The sequence below is a fragment of the Vanellus vanellus genome, assembly GCF_965231255.1.
Source record: "Vanellus vanellus genome assembly, chromosome: 7".
Lineage (NCBI taxonomy): Eukaryota > Metazoa > Chordata > Aves > Charadriiformes > Charadriidae > Vanellus > Vanellus vanellus.
Genome location: NC_138912.1, coordinates 32,981,883 through 32,998,609, shown reverse-complemented (window position 1 = coordinate 32,998,609; position 16,727 = coordinate 32,981,883). Strand labels below are relative to the sequence as shown.

The window sequence follows — 16,727 nt, the reverse complement described above, 5'->3', positions numbered from 1 at the left end:
GTAACCACAGGCAAATAACTTCCTGAACCTTGCATAATTTTTTGATACTCAGTCAGTGCCTTCTGATTCCTGGTACAGGCAGAAAATTCGAGAAAATTAAACTTGCAAGCGCTTTCGCGAGCACCAGCATGGAGAAAACTCGGTCTCCTGTGGATCTGCATTTTGCTGCTGCCTGTGAGTCCCTCCAGGCCCCTCACACAGCTGGGGCATCCGTGAGGCCACTTTCCCCTGTGAATACTCCCCACCTCCCAGTGCCAGGACGCTTACAGGCCTATTTCCATAACACTTTTAACAACTAATTTTTTATTTGCATCGGTCAACGGGCTCCCTAATTGCTAGACTGGAAAATGAGGCCAGCGGGCCCGCAGCCCTCACAGCGTGGAAAGCTCGGCGTGACACGCTGCCACGGCGGCCCTGCTGCCAGCCAGGTCGGCGGCCACGGCCACGCCGCCATGTCGTTGGCGGAGGCGGCCACGGCGAAGAGCGGGCCAAAGGAAGGCGGGGGCCGTGGCGGCTCCCAGGGGGGGTGCGTGTGTGACGAGGCCGTGCCGCCGCCATGGCCGCCCCCTCACAAAGCGCCGCCGCGCCAGGAGAACCGTTGGGCGGGGCGCGGCAAGCGAGCCGGGCGCGCGCGCCTGCCGCGCTGACGTCAGGGCAAGGCGAGGGGGCGCGGGGAGGCGGGCGGGGCATGCGCGGGCGGGGGCTGCGCGCACCGCCCCTCCCACCGCGGGGCCGGGCCGCGCGGGGCGGGGCGAGGCGGGGCGGGGCGGGGCGGGCGGTACCTGAGGGCGCAGAGCGGCGCGGCCCTGCCTGAGGAGGGGACGGTGTCCGCCCGCGTCCGGCCCGGCGGTGAGTGCTGCCATCCCCTCGCTCTCCTCCCCTTCCTCTCAGGGTGGGCCGTTCTGCTGGGCGTCTCCTTGCCGGCGGTGAGGGAAGGGTGGGAGCGGTCATCCCCCCATCCCCCCGCCGGGGCTGGGGTCGCCGCCTCGGGCGGGGGGATGCTGCAGCATGGCAGGCCGCGGGATGCGTGGCGCTGGCCGCGGGAAGCTGGGGAAGGGCGGCGGAGGGCCGGGCGGGCGGGCGGGGCGGGCTCCTGCCTGTTCCCGCCGGGCGCAAGCCTTCACCTTTGGGGCGGCCTGAATGTCAGCGGGAGGCTCCCGCAGCGCCGCCGGCTGCCGGCCGTGCCACAGGTGCGGCCTCCGGGGCGCCCGCAGCGGTGCCGGCTCGGCTGGCGGTGTGCGGGGCTCGCGCTCGGCTTAGTCAGCTGCGCTGCGCTGCGCCGCGCCCGGAGGGTAAAGGCAATCTGGCGTGGCAGGCCTGTCGCGGTGGGCCTCCCTCGGTTCCTGCTTTGCGGTGGTTTATGCGTCTTTTAATTCTCTGTTTTGTTGAGGCGTACCTGCAGGTGTGTTAGGAAACAGCTGCTGAAGGCCCTGGTCGCAAAGATCTCTTTGTAGCCCTGAAAAGGGGAAGGAGCAAAAGTACCCAGTACGTGGTTGTTGAAAGACAACAGTTTTAAAAAAATTAATAATGTTGGAGTATCTACTTTAGCTATAATCTGTTCAGATTTCACTTATAACAACAAGGAAATGTTGGGTACGTTATGATGATTTTGCTTTAATGACACTCAGACTTTGCTTTCATCATCTAGAGCCCGCTGTTAACATCGTGTTCTGTCAAATGTACTTTGACACACAATGAAACGTAGGCAACTTCAGCCTTTAACGTTGTGTTGAAGGAAGTCGAGCTGTTTATCTTCAGTTAAAGAAAACAAAACTGAATGGGAACTTTATGCTGTAGCAGAGCATTAGTGTCCAGGCCAGACAACAAATCCAGGTAAGGATTGTAGATTTGGTACTTCATCTGGTACATCGGATAAAGACGTTTACCACTTTTCAAGGGAATTGGTTCAACTTGTAGGATTGGTGTTTCATATTTATAGCAAGTTTGTTTCTGGTGTTTGTCAGCTTTGAGCCTCGATTTGATGCAGAATAGAATTTTTTGTTACGAAGGTATTAAAAGCAAAATGAAGTTGGATCTAAGGTCTTGTTATGTTCTTAATTGAGAACCACTTTAAGTATTCTGTGCAACTTTAAAAATATCTCTTCTGGAGTATTCGAAAATGCAAAACTCCTCATCCTATTAGTGTGAGGCGATAAATATTTACATTTTTTTGGTGATACTGAATGAAATTTGGCAGATATTTTCTCATGCATGTAATGATCACATAACTCTAAATTCTGTGGGTCCATTTTGAACGTAATGCCTCCAAACTGAAGAGGCTAACAAATGGAACATTAGTAATAACCAGCTCCCTAAATGTTAACCAAGGAGCTACATGAATATACAACTTGCAGTAGAAAAAAATGGTTTTAAAGCTTGAGTTTAATCTTTGCTCACAGTTGGTACTTTTCATTATAGAAAACTCAATGTTTGGGCTCCGGAAACTGCTGAGTATTGTCTTCTAATTGTAAAGCTATTTAAAAAGTAGAAATGTTTCAGGTTGAGAAGATTTCTGTATTTGATTTTTTTTGACCTAGTGGTAAAATAACACCTTGTGGTTTTGAACTGAAGTAATGATATGTATGAATATAGAAAAAATGAATAGTAATGGCTCAATTAACATAATAATCTCATTTAATGTATTGTTATACTAATGAGTAATCCTGTTTAATGGAACTGTTCGTGTAAAAGCTCGCTGGAGTAAAACCTATTACTTCTGGACCTGATCATCCTTTAAGAGGGATTGGTTATTTGGAATAAACCAGTTAGAGAGAAGTGTTGGCACCAGCTCTCTAGATAAAAAACCATTACGCCGTCAGTCTTCAGATGAACATTGCTTGCCTAAAATTGTTAAAAAGTATAGATCTCTGAAAATGGAAGAGGGATTAAGGAATGAAAGCTAGTCAGTTGCAGCAGTGGTTGTGGTGTTCTCTTTTAGCCACTATTTGAAAGTGTAAACAGCAACACTATCGTCTTAATTAGAAGCTTTCAGGCAGGGTTAAATTCTGTGCCAACAGGGATACTAAGAAGATCAAAATACTAATGGTGCTTTTGATAATTAGGTTTGAAATCCTGTATTGTGCTTCAATTGGAGCAATAAAGAAAGCTTATGTAAATCTCTGGATACCTGAACACACGTATGTTACAATAAAATCCCAACAGCATTAAAATAATTATTTCAAAGATGGAGTTTAGCTAGTCAGTGTAGGTCTTCACATTTCTTCTTACCTCTGGGACACATATTCTGACTCACTCTTAAACTTCTATCAAATAGTTGCTTTTGGAAGACATTCTGAGTATATTGTTTCCTCCTTGATCAAAAGTAGCTTGATTTGCAGAGATCTGGACTTTGCTCACCAGCTACTCTCTACCTTTTCTAAAGGGAGGATTCAGCTGGAGTAGTTTTGCTTATAATATCCTATAGTAAGTGAAGCAAGAAAGTCTTCCCAGGTTGGAGGATGCTTATCCCTAGTCACATGTGGAACTGGTGTCACAAGTTCTCAGTAAAATGCCTTTTTCAGTACATATTGTTGGGTTTTTCATGAGCACTTAGTCTGTGATGAGTTGAGGTAGTCTTCTGCAGAGTGCGTTTTAATGGCTTCGATTGAAGCAGAAGTATGGTTAATGTTGGCAAAGTTCTCACTGCAGGGATGCTTGGCTTCTTAGCCAGGGGAAAATGGCTGATAAGGTTTTTACTTTTATGTGGTGGTTGAACAAGTTATAGATCTGGAATAACACTTAAATTGCAAACAATTTCTGAATTTATTCCCTGAAGCAAAAGAACTCCTGTGCTTTTAGCCTAATTAGCCCAGATGGCTTGTGACATACACAGCACAAGTTAAGCGGCACGTCATGGGAGAATTGAATATCCTAGGTTCTCTTGACTCAATAATATCACGTGTACTTTGAGCTGGAGATCCAAGAGTCTCTTCTAGATAGATACAGAGACTCTCACTACGATGTGAATTTGTATGATACTTCAACTGAGGTTTGTTTTGTGAATCATGTTAAAGATAGATTTTACTTTGCATTTTTCTGGTCTTTACAATGAAATTATTAGACTTGTTGATCAGTATTTTTGAAGACTTGGGGGAAGCTATAGCTTTTAACTAACCTTCATGTCAGTAAGGCAAACATGCATAGGTGGAAACTCAGCAAGGCCACAGCTACTGCTCTTAGTAACAGGAGGCTTGAGGAAAGGAGCAGAATCTTTCATCCTGCATTGCATTGTCCGTCAGTAAAGGGAGTTAAAAAAATATAAAAAACTAATCCTTGTCTGTGTAAATTTTTCCATCATGAAAGCTCTCTGAAATAGTAGTTCAGAAAAAGAACACTTTACCATGACTAAATTTGAGATCTTGATTAAACAAAGCAAATGATATGTATCAGCTTCCTTTAAATTCAAGTAAAATGTGACCATAGATGACTTGTCTCTGTGTAATTCTGTAAGCTAGTGTAGGAGAAACTGATCATGTGGACAGACTGTCACTGGTAACTGAAGTTACATGTCAGTTTCCTTGGGAATCTTTTTTTCTTTTGTTAATTTTAAGCGTATGAGGATAACAACTGTGTGTCTTCTACATTGTAGAAAACTGACCCTGATAGGTACATTCAGATATAACTGTTCATGTATCAGAAAATCAGTAAAAAAAATATAAAACACAGTTTAAAATACTTAAAGAATGCTGTAAGTCTGTGTTAAAAACATGTTGATATTGGTTATGCTGTGGCAAACTTGCAAAGTTGTTTGGTACTGGAATTTTTTTAGAGAGTTTAGTTTTGAGATTGGGAACTGATTTATAACCATTGAATCATAGACTGTAAGCTGTAAGTGTCCAGCAGTAGTGAAATGAAATTCAATAGCAAGAAAGTGGCACTTTGAAGATGTGATTCAAAAATCTGCAAGTTTCAGCTGAAGGCTATAATATGCCAGTATATAGCTGCAGTATTTTTGGTTGAGGGTGGATGTTGAAGAGAAATCAAGCTTCACTTCAAAGAATACAAGTAATCCAGTATCTTACTGAAAGCACATGAATATGAAACAAACTGATCAATGTAACTGCTGCATTCGATAGCAAGGAGACCAGAAGTCAGTGGCCAGTTATTGCAATGTAGGGAGTTTGCAAGTAGTTTTCCTCAGGAACACGAGCAAGGCAATGAAATAATCTTTTAAAGAATTGTTAGGAGGGCTCTGGAACTCCTGGCTTAAGGCAGTCGTGGATGGAAAAAGTTTGGGGGCTCGAGGACAGGTTGGACAAGACAATGGAGGAGAAATCTGTTGAGGGTTCCTAAATAAACTACATCAAATTCAAGAAGTCCTATGTATTGAAAGGAGTTGAAGGTTGAGGAAGTCAGGTTGAGGAAGCCGCATTCTATGCTTGCCCTGTTCATCCTCTTCCCAGTGTGTTTGGTATTTTTTTTTTTTTAAGGCTACCACAGGAGACAATGTGACTTTATTCATCACCTTTAAAATAAGATGAACTGCTGGGACTGTATGGCTGAGCCAGAGAATTGGATCTGGACAGCTGAATTGCCCTGATCCAAACCCAGAGAAATACTGTAATTTATATAATATTTCAAGCTTATCCAGGGTTCACTTGCTGTCTTTCATGAGAGAAGTCTTAAAGATTTTTCTTTGTCAGTCCTTTTTCTAGTCTTTTTTTTTTTTTTTAATCCAGCAGTGGCTGACTTAATATGATTTTTTTAAAAAAAAGATCTGTGGCAGTGGTTTGACATGTTCTTTTCTCAAGGCCGTGATCTTCTGACAAAAAGTATGTTGAAATAGCATTGGCAATATGTTGAAAAGAAATTCCTAGAACTATTTTCTTCTGTCTTCTTACTGCTTCGTCTTGTCTAGTCTTGCTCAATTATCACCTGTGAACCTCAGTACCAGTAAGTCTATGAATTACATGCAGCTTCCTTCAATTATCTCTGCTTGTCGTTCAGCTTAACCTATAACTAGATTTCTTATTCAGGCAGCAGTAGAAAGAATAAGCATGTATGAGTGGAGGAGAAAAAAAATAATCTTATGTATTGGTGGTAGCACAGCCTTGTTGCAGATATAAATTTATGGGAATTGTTAATCTTAAAATACCTACATAAATAAGCTGTTCAGCAGTGGTTCAGACAGGTATTATTGTTTCTGTCATTAGTCATTATATAATCAATATCTGTACCACCATAAGAGGGTTTTAGCTCAAGAGACAGTTTAGTGTTCTTCTATGGAGAAGATGCATCAGATCAATAAACAAACTATATGACTAAGATGGACAAAGTGACAGTCTAAAAAGGGGTCTTTCCATTTATAATCAGTTGTACTCTGTTTCACTTGGCTTCCTACCTGCCTGTTCTTATCAGCAAGAAAATCCTGCTCCAGGTAGCATGTGTTACTAAAGTAGCAGAAGACTCTTAACTGGAAGCTGACTGTTTAGTTTGTTACTGAATCAATGGTGAAATAAGTCTGTCCTAGTAGAGTTAGACAGGAGTGGTGTGTTTGAATCCTTTGGTGACAGTGGATAGTTCTGAGGAAAAAGGGCTGCCTCTCTGTTTTAAATGAAGTATTTGCCAGACAACAGCAGGTAATTCCTACTTGTTTGCAGAATGACATTGCTTTTATGTCTGAACTCAGAGACAGATTAATCTGTTTTGTAAGAGTAGATTCAGAAAGATTGAAATTACTAATATGAAATGCTGTTGCTGAAGGAATAATACCCTCAGCAAAAGCAGTGGTCTGTTTCTGTTCTCGGTTGCTTTGATGCTGACATAATGACAAAATTTTTGAAAGGAGAGATTGAGATTTGTCATTTCACTTCTAGAAAGTTTGGATTTTAGGCTGCACTTGATGTTCGGGATTATTCAGTTAATCTTAACTACAGCATAAAGTTTAATTTGCTTTTATGATATAAGCAGTGATGTTGGCTTTAAAACTTTTCTGAAGGAAAGGCAACTATCTACATCAAATGGGAAAGATCAGAGGCTTTCAAATATGTACGTACACATGTGCATGCATATACAAAATTATGGGCTATCTTCCAGGATAGAAATCTTCCCAAATACAAGCAAGTGTTAAGGAGAGTAACCTGGATATAGATGTGCTTTACAGTCACAGTACTTTTGTGCATGTGTGAGAATAATGCTCGAGTAATATGATAGTCTAGTTCTTTTCTTCTCTGTAGCTGTACAGCTTTTGTCTTTAGGTTGCAGAGCATTAGGTCTGTAAAGCAGACAGACAGTGTATCTCTCTTCTTAGTTTGGTTTTCCCCTTTCTGTTTATTATCCTTGCAAATTTGGTAATGACTTAAACTGAGTAACATCATCAAAGAATTGAAGCAAATAAAGGCTCTTTGCATCTCTCCACCAACAAAGATTTTGAGAACAATAAATCTTATACAGTTTAAGAGCTGTTAAGCTACCCTACTGAAGAAGCTTGGTCTACATGACTTGCTTGCTAGGGTTGAATCTGTTGAATTGGTGCTATTCACAGAAAGCTGTTACTTGTGCAACATAACAAATGAAGTAATTCACATAATTTAATTCCTTCTAGCAGAAGTGTTTCTGCATTAGACCCAGGTATATCAGTCATGATTATGTCAGTTGTTTCGGCTTCTGATTTATTACACTGTATCCCATCCGCCTCTTACAGTGCTTTGAGCAGTTCTTGGCATCAGCACATTTAATGTAGTGTTTTTGCCAGCTGTGCCTTGTGTCCTCTGGATTTCCAGTGAAAGCCTTGCTGTGTTCTGGATCTTGTGTTTAAGAGTTGGTTTTGCAGGAAGTGCATGGTATTTGTATCTGCAGGTGCAGAGTTGACATTGCTAGTTCAGATTTAACAAGGTGTGACTCTACTACATTTAAGTGAGTGACTGGAAGAGTATACAAAAGCAAACTTAAGGAAAACCCAATGTCCGTCATTGTCTGAGCCACCTTTAGCTCTTACTAAAGGCATTTTCCAGAATTTTTACAAAGTCAGAATAGACCTGTGTTTTATCTCTGCTGTGGCAAGAAAAGTAGATCTTTTGAAGAAGGGAATTGATGATTTCCTCCATGAGGGTGCATCAGATGGTTGGCAGCTTTGGAGAGGAGCTGTGCATCTGCAATGCTTTATTCCAATTGCTAGCTGACCTTGTTCCCTGAGAACAGTTAGGCTGTCAGCACTAATGCAGAACAGAGTGTCATTGCATTTCCTTTATGAATGAACTATAACAACCTGTATTAATATTTAAGAGGAATGTGAAAGTGCATGTTTCAAGTCTATTTCTTCCTTTTTGCAGGCCCTGATATTCTCTTCTATTGTGAGTAATGTATCCATACCCCCAAGTATCTTCTTCTATCTTCTTTTCTTTGTCCTGTCTTTTTTCTTGCTGCAGGTGGCTAAGCGTCTGGAGCTTGATTGCTTTCTGCCTTGTTAGTCATGTAAGAATGCCAAAAATCAGGGCAAATTTACCTATTTGAGAAGCCTTAGCAAAGGTCTTACTTGTAGGTCCTGCTTGTAAAATTTACCTGAAATTTTTTTTCAATAAAATCTTAAGGGGTTTATGATAACTCAAATCCTGTTTTGTTTTGGTTTTTTTTTTTTTTTCAGCCTTTTGTTAGGTTTTCATGTGAAAATCTGGTGTTTAAAGTGTATAGTCTCTATTTTACTAATATGCAAAGGACAAGTGGGCAAACTATTACAAAGCATACATTTCTGGGCAGATAGCACTTAGCCCTTTCTTCCTTGGGGTACCCAATACTCAATATAAATAGCATTAATGGTGGAGTGAATTGACAGTGTGGCCCTAAGGGATGTGAATGGAGTTTTTGATTCTGGAAGTATTCTGGTAGCTTTCTTCTACAAAATAGAGCTTCATTTCCCTACTACTTTTTCTTCCAGTAAGTGCTTGTGTCCTCTGGCCTTACAAAGCATTAAGAAACAGTATTCTGATGAATAACAACAATGCTTTTAAAGAGTGCAAGGAATGTCATATCTTTGTGCTGTGTTGACTAAAGACACTGTTCAATGTTAGAAATACAGAAGCTCCAATCTCTTCGTGATATGTGACTTGTTCTCTCCTTCCTCTATCTCTATTCATTGTTGTGTTCTGCTTATATTCCTTGACCTAGTGCATTCTGGCCGACAGTGAATAAAATTCAGCACAACAGCAGCTTGGATAACTAGCTTGCTTGGTTTGATAGATCAAACTTTACAAATGGGTAGTACATCAGCATACCTAAGTGTGAGGGAGGAAGAATAGAAAAGGACTTACCTCTACGCTGTCTGAGATCTTGGAACAGAATCTCACAACTTTGAACACAGTAGAACAAAATTATTTCAGAGAAACAGCAATAATCATTAAGTGTCTTGGAATTTCTTGCTATACTTTCTGACTATAGCACCTTCAAAAGGCAAACTGTCAAGGATGCTAGTATTAGTCACTATGCAGTTTGGACACAGATGCCTTCAAAAAGCACTGGGAATTGGTTCAAGAACAGAGGTGTTTCGGAGACACTGAAGAGAGGAGAAGGAAGGAAGGCTTGGAGGATTTTACTGCAGAACTGATAAATCTTACTGAATTTTGGAGTTGACAGAAGGCTGAACTGGAGCCAGACTGTGAAGGGTAAATAGCACAAAAGCATATGTGACAGTTGTAAATACTCAGAAGTTCAGTCTCAGAGTCATGAGAATTTCTGGTTGTATTCTGGTTCCATTTTTCATACAACATGCACAATTTCCTCAGGATCCATCATCTTTAATTCCTCAGGGCTTGTCCTGCTCAAAGCAGATGTTTGCTAGCTAGATCTCCTGCCAGTTTCTCCCATTCTGTTAAGCTTCTACAGTCCTTTTAGAGCTGAAAATTGACTTGCATCCGTGCTACCCATCTTGCAGTGTTCCTAAGTACTTGCTAAAGAATCCTTTTGCTGCATCTGTTGCAGGGGCCTCCCTGATTTTAACCTTAGTCATTAAATACCTCCCTAGGCTGCTAGAAGTAAGATACTTTCATGTAACTGCCCTCATGCATTTTTTTAATTACATTTTTGAGAAACATAGTTCTTACATTATCCTTAAGTTTCACCTTGGGTCAGTGGTGAAGAGATCTGCGTTCTTTGTGTCCTGAATGGAAAAATAAATAAATAGAAGTTGTGGGTAAACCCAGAAGTGTACAGAAGTTGTTTTTTATAAGCTGTGCACACAGTTGTAACACACTTGCACTTAAATTCACAAAGGCCACATGGTATATCTTGATTCAGCAAATGACAATTAGAAGCCAACTACATTTTTTTTTTTTTCAAATTGGCAAGTTTGGTTTTTTTGTGTGTGTTATGGTTATCATGAAAACCAGTGGGAAATTAGGAGCAGCTGTTTTGAAGTGTGTCCATAGCACCCTGAAGAGCTGGTCTTGGGTCTCAGATTTCAGCAGGGCTCTCCTGTCAGAAGTGTAGTGCAGAAAACAGGATATGATTGTTACTTAAGGTAGTAGACAGTGCCTGCCTCAAGCCATCTGCTCGTAGCCTGCCACTTGCTCTTTAGTTCCCAAGGATAGGCTTCACTCATTTTCTACACTGCTTGGGCAGTAGCTAACAGTTCTTTTCTCTTCTCTAATATAATGCTGTGGCCAAGTAAGCTTTTCACTAGAGGGGATAATTTAGGTTACCATTGGAGGAATGTTCTCACCTTCCTGTCTATGCTGTTTGTATACTAGAAGCGTGCTTTTGTTTTTCTAGGAAAAAGAATGAGGGTCCCTGGAAATTCTAGCACTGTAGAGTTGGCAAGATAAATATGCATGAATATTGGTAAACTGCTGCTTTAGATCACCTGTCACTGAGCCAAACAAGTAGAATTAGATAGTATCTTAGCTCTTAGGCCTTCTGTAGAAGGCTAATCATAGAATGGTTTAGTTTGGAGGGGACCTTGAAGATCATAGAACTCCAACCCCCCAAATAGGATTATAAGGTCTGGCTTGGCAAACATGGTCATTAAACTTCATTGGCTTCAGTAACATCCAGCACGTGATGGCAGAAATATGAATAATTAATTTAGTCACAGAGCTTCATAACCATTGTTCTGTCAGTCTGCCCACACCAAATACCAAAGAAATGGACTGATTAATAATTGGTGTTTGCTGGTATATGGACATTCATGGACATAGTGTTTCTGAGTAGGTAAGGAAGCTTGTGTACTGCTGTAGCTGCCAGCTTCTTACAGACCTACAGGAAAGTACCACTTTTGTTATCCAAAAGCAGCAAGAAGGTGCTGACTATCTTGGCTTTCCAACACAATCCTGTTTCACAAACAAGAAAAAAGTTCTGTGGGAAGAAAGTTGCTGTATGAAAAGCATCTCAAGTTAGCTACTTAGTATTTCTGTTTAGGTGGTCTTATAATTGAGAAGAAGAATGAAGCACACAACTGAAACTGTTAGCATAGCAATAGTTGTGCAGAATTGCTCTCGTCTGTCACCAGTCTGTCAGATACGTTTCATTTGGCAGCTGTTTATTCCATGCTGCTATGGTAATAGGAGGGGAATTTGGTCCCACTCATAGTAGTCTATTTGGAACTTGGAAATGCTGTTAGCTGTCTGATGGCATGGAACATAGGGATTGCAATATTTTCAAGTGCCCAAACATTGAAATGTATGAACCTTAAGCAGTCTTCTGCTTCTGTAATAATCATTCCACAGCATGTAGGGTGGAGTCTCAGACGCAAAACTAAAATTTGCTGTGAAGCTAATACATAGGAAACTGCGTTTGTGGTGGTGTTGAAACAGACTATGAATGAAGTAAAAGTGAATGTTGTCTCTGCTAGTTGAAACTAACATCGGAGGATCTTGTTGAGGTGTAAATAATCCTATACAGAAAGCACAAAGGAGAGTGAGAATGAATATCCTTTTGCTTATCACCAGGATTCTGAATATCCTTGAAGGTAAGGATGTAGCAGCTTTTCAGTTAATTCAGATTATACTTCAGAGAGGGTCTGTAAGTTTTAATTCCTTTTCCCTGGATCATTATGTAAGACTAGGCTCTTTATAATTAGCTTAAGTCCTGATTAGGCTTGTGTGCACTAGATAATGTGTTTCCTTAGGCAAAGCATATAAGAATTGTTTGCCCAAATGTCTGTTTTAAAAAAAAAAAAATCCATAGATTGCTGCAGACAAAAAATACTTTGAATTTCTTTATAGTGCAGCAGAATATGACTTAAATTGAACCTGAGTTTTGTGGGATGCAGAAATCATACTATAACTTGCAGGTATTGTGCTTCTTGACAAGGGAATTTCCTTGTTAGGGCAGTGTAATTTCTAGGAGTAAATATATATCAAGGTTGAGGATGTTTAAGGGAACTTAAGAAAATTTCCTGTTTTCTGGGAAAAGTAACATCTGCTGGATGTGATACTGTTAAGTTTTGGGTTTGTTGTGTGTTTTTTTTTTTTTTTTTTCTTTTTTTGTGGCATTGTATCTCAGTGAAACAAATGCAACCTAGAATTGAAAAGGTGACACAGTAGTTACAGCTAATAAACCACAGACAAGTATTGCTTGTCTTTTAATTCAATTATCTGAAGTGTTTTAAGCAATCAGTACAGTTTTCTTGAAGATAATGTTTTGTCTTTCCCTAATTAAGGAAAAATGAGCAAGCACCCTTCCTAGAGAACTGAAAGGTCTTCCTTTCAAGTTTAATTTGCAGCACTTGGTGGAGGATTAAAGTAATCTAATTAAATGGCCTCATTTAAATTTTGCAGTCACCTAAGAGATGGTAGACAGATGTGAAAAGGGAATTATCCATAAAGCATGAAAGTTAAATTAGCAGCTTTCTAATTTAACTTTTTTAATTTGGAAGATTTCTTTAGGAGACTTGAGCCCTTTTGCTAGAGTTGGGATATCTTTTGATAGATCTGCAGTATGATGCTTGCTGTGAATGAATTAATCATTATGTTAAAGGCCATTTTTTATGCATGGAGTTGTTTTTTTTTTTTTTTTTAAAGTGTACTTTATTGCCTTTACTGTATATATTTGACATAAAGTAATTATCTTTGGCATTTGATATTAAAGCAATGACTTTTTCTCATTTCCAAGATATAGAGGTATACTGCATGCAAGTTTCTTTTTTATGGGTACAGATGCATGAATGAGATGCTGTGAATGCTTTTCTTAGTCAATGATGTTGGTCATAATGTTTTTGAGATGAGTCTAACATTAGAAACCTAAATCTATGTACAGGCAGATATTACACATAATGATTTAAATGTTTTGCTGTTGCTGGGGGGACATACTTTTGTGCTGCTTTGTATACCTAGGTGAGGGTTATGTTTCTGGTGTGCAAGAATTCACTTACTACTTGAAAAAATCTGGATTTTTGTGTTTCTGAATGGAAATGTGCTCTACCAGTTGTAATATGTGGATTCTGATATATTCACTACCTTAGGAGTCCCTAAAAAGCCATGTCTATGAGTATGTTTCTCTTTGTACCTTTTTAATGTAGATCTACTTCCAGAAGTATAGCTGTGGGGCATCCTATTCATTTACAAAATCCTAAGGGTACTTTAGTTTGCATGAATTTAATGCCACTTTGATTTTATCTTAAGTGTTTCTTAGTGAGGTCTTGCAGCTAGGGGAGTGACTTACTTTAACGTAATGCTTGCTGTGGCTACGCAACGTATTTTCAGTATCTAGAGTATATTGTTACTTGCTGTGGGTTGCTTCGCATTGTGATTGCCATGGCTTAAAAAGCTTCATGGATTTTTTTCAGTCCTGCCAGCTGAGTGTAGGTCTGTGAAAAGAAACATGGCTTATAGTTTCAGGGAATAACATATGAATGATTGAAATTCTGTGTCTCTACATCATTGTAAGTAAGACCAATGAGTGGAACTGATGAAAACATAATCCAGGCTAGCAAGATATCCTGCTATAACTATCTTGAAATAACAGAAACCTGGTCTTGCAAGTACAGAATTTAACAGAAGAGTAAAGCTTTTCTTAAGATGCAACATTGAAACTCGGAGACTTCTCAAGGCCCTATTATCTGAATTGCGAGTCTTTAATAATAGCGTTTAGACAAGTAGGTTGTACTTTATAACCAGGCAAAACAACAGACTAAGTGCCATACAAAAGGGTGATGCAGGCGTAGTTAGTTGTCCAAATAGTAGGATGGGTACGTGGATAAGTGTGGAAGAAACAAAAAGCAGTATATGAAAGCAAGGAAATCGGAATTCTCAAAACTGACAAAATGACAGGACTGTAACTTGAGATATAACAAAACTTCATTAAAGACTGTAGTGGAGTCTCAGCGTTCCAAATCAGCTGGATGGGAGTGAAATTCAAGATACAAGGGAATGTATGAATATTATAATTATGGTTTTATCTCATACTTCTGTAGCTAGGGTTATTTGTAAAACTTTTGAATTCGCTTACTAACACTGACCTTATGCAACTGTTGCCCTGTACTGCAAGTCTTGTACACAAATAAGAAGATGGCCAAAACAGGCTACAGTTTCCATACAAAGAGGAAAAAATTACTAGGAATGTTCATCTTGAATTGGGGATATTGATAAGATAAGGAAAAAAACGCTGTGGTGAAGGTGGATGATGAGTGATTATTTGGTATCTCATAACATAGACATTGGGGAAACTGAAAAAAAAATATTAAAAAAAATTAGCTTTTAGTTGGATTTTACATTATAGTTCTTAAAGTTTTACATTGCTGACCACAGGTTTGTGCTGTTTTCTCTTTGTTGGATTTTTTAAAATATGAAGTCATAAATCTGTAATTTAACAATTGTAACACAGTTGAAAAATTCAGTTTGCTGATCAAATAAGGTAAATGGAAAAAAAAAAAAAATCAACCAAAATGCCAGTCCCTTTTTAAGCTTATTTTATAGATTTCAAAAGGAAGAAGAAAAGGCAGTTTAGATAAAGAGCAAAAGCGGGGGGAGAGAGGTGCAACCAGAATAACGTATTACTGCCAAGTAGCTGCTAGTGACAGGTATTTCTGTGGAGTTCACAAAATTTGTATGGGTTACTTTATATCACCATGGTATGGTTAAGCACAGAAATGTAGTAAACAGAGATGCAAATGTATATACAATTATGTTGTTTAATGTGTGGCTGATTCAGGTCTATTTTGTTTTTTTTTTTTTTTTTTTAGATTCAAGCACCCTTTAAGGACCAATGTGCCCAACAGCTCATGGAAGAAAAAAATCAAATCAGGACATCCTTGGTTTCCAGGCTACCGAAATATGGAACGAAAACTTTAGGAAGTGTTTTGCAACCTGTGCCAAATGGGACGGCTGTTAGTTTAGCAGGGAATAATGGTGGCAAAAACTTTGGCAAGCACAATGGCACTGTTCGCATGTCTTCCTTTTCTTTCAACTGGAAAAAATCAAATAAATATCAACTTCATGATCAAAATGAGAGACAGACCAACTCTAAACATAACTGTAACGAAAAACTAATTGATTCTGAGAAGTATCCTCATTCTCAAGGAGCATTGGGTAATGATGTGCTCAGGGTGGGTTTGAACAATACTGCTTCAGTTGCATCAAAAGCAGCAAAGCAAACCAATATGTTTGTATCTTCTACTGATGAATTAAACCCAAAGTCTTTGCCTGGACTCTCTAGTTCAGCAAAATTTGCCAAAGGTACCCTGTCAGGAAGGACCTCGTATTCTGGACTCAATGCTCCAAAATCACATCTAAATGGATTTTATGGAAATAGGCCCATGGTAGGTTTGCAGAGACCTAGAGCTAATTCCAGTGCCACAAGGACAAGTTCAGGAGAAAGTCTGGCTCAATCTACAGACAATAGCACAGCTTTTTCCTCTGAAAAAATGGTAAGGTCACAAAGTTTTTCACATTCCATTCAGAATTCTTTCCTTCCCACTGCATCTTTAACCAGGTCACATTCCTTTAATAAAGCTGTGGATCTTACAAGGCCTTATCATAGTCAAAATCTAGCTGCCAGGACATCTCAGAGACCGACTTTGTTGTCAAGAAATGCGCGCCAGTTGGATGTACCCAATGGAAATGAACCTATGAAGTATGGATTTACCAGGATCTACTCTGGTATGTCGACACCTTCAAAGAAGCCCCCACTGTCAAATGGATCCGGGTCAGCACCTTCTTTTGGATACAGATTAAGTCGGCCTTCTCTGCTGAAGCCTACCAGCCAGCGACTTGTGGGAAATGTTGTGGATGGCAGCAAAAGTACAACTCCTGACACATCCACTATGGACAACTCTGAAATTTCAACAAATATTACAAGAGCAATTGACAAAAACAGTGTTGGAGAGAGCAAGGCTCAAAGAACAGGATCTGATGAGGGCCTGCATGAAAGTATGGAAAAACATGGGTCAAAAGTCATGTGTATGAGCGACGATGGAGATGAAATATCTATATCTTCTTTGTCATCTTCTGAAAAAAATGATTTGAGTGAAGACTTCAGTGATGATTTCATAGACATAGAAGACCCAAACAGAACTATACAAATACAGCAAAATGAGAGCAGCCTTCAGGAGTTAGAGCACGGGAGCATAACATCCATTGAGCCATTCACTTCTCTCAAGGAAAGTGGAGGATCTTGCTGTAATGCTGATGACTGGCTTGATATAAATGTGTCTGGTAAATACTTCGTGTTCTGTTTGAAATTTTAGGTACAAAATCGAGATGCTGTAACTGTAATTAAGCTGGTTTATATAATTGCCCATTGCTTGTGAATTGTTTCAGAATGGAACTTGGCTCTATGCTGGCCAGTTTATTTTCTTACAG

The 16,727-nt window shown here is 39.9% G+C and overlaps 1 protein-coding gene across 3 annotated transcripts in view; it reads left to right on the top strand.

The window, feature by feature from the left end:
• Positions 1 to 15,148: 15,148 nt before the first annotated feature.
• Positions 15,149 to 16,727, top strand: part of CCSER2 (coiled-coil serine rich protein 2) — a gene marked incomplete at its 5' end in the record, with an annotated part of 58,252 nt that continues 56,673 nt past the window's right edge. For all 3 annotated transcript variants that reach the window (XM_082486795.1, XM_082486796.1, XM_082486797.1), the window contains one exon: positions 15,149 to 16,580. In XM_082486795.1, coding sequence (XP_082342921.1) covers positions 15,149 to 16,580 — 1,432 coding nt within the window. The remainder of the gene's footprint in view (positions 16,581 to 16,727) is intronic.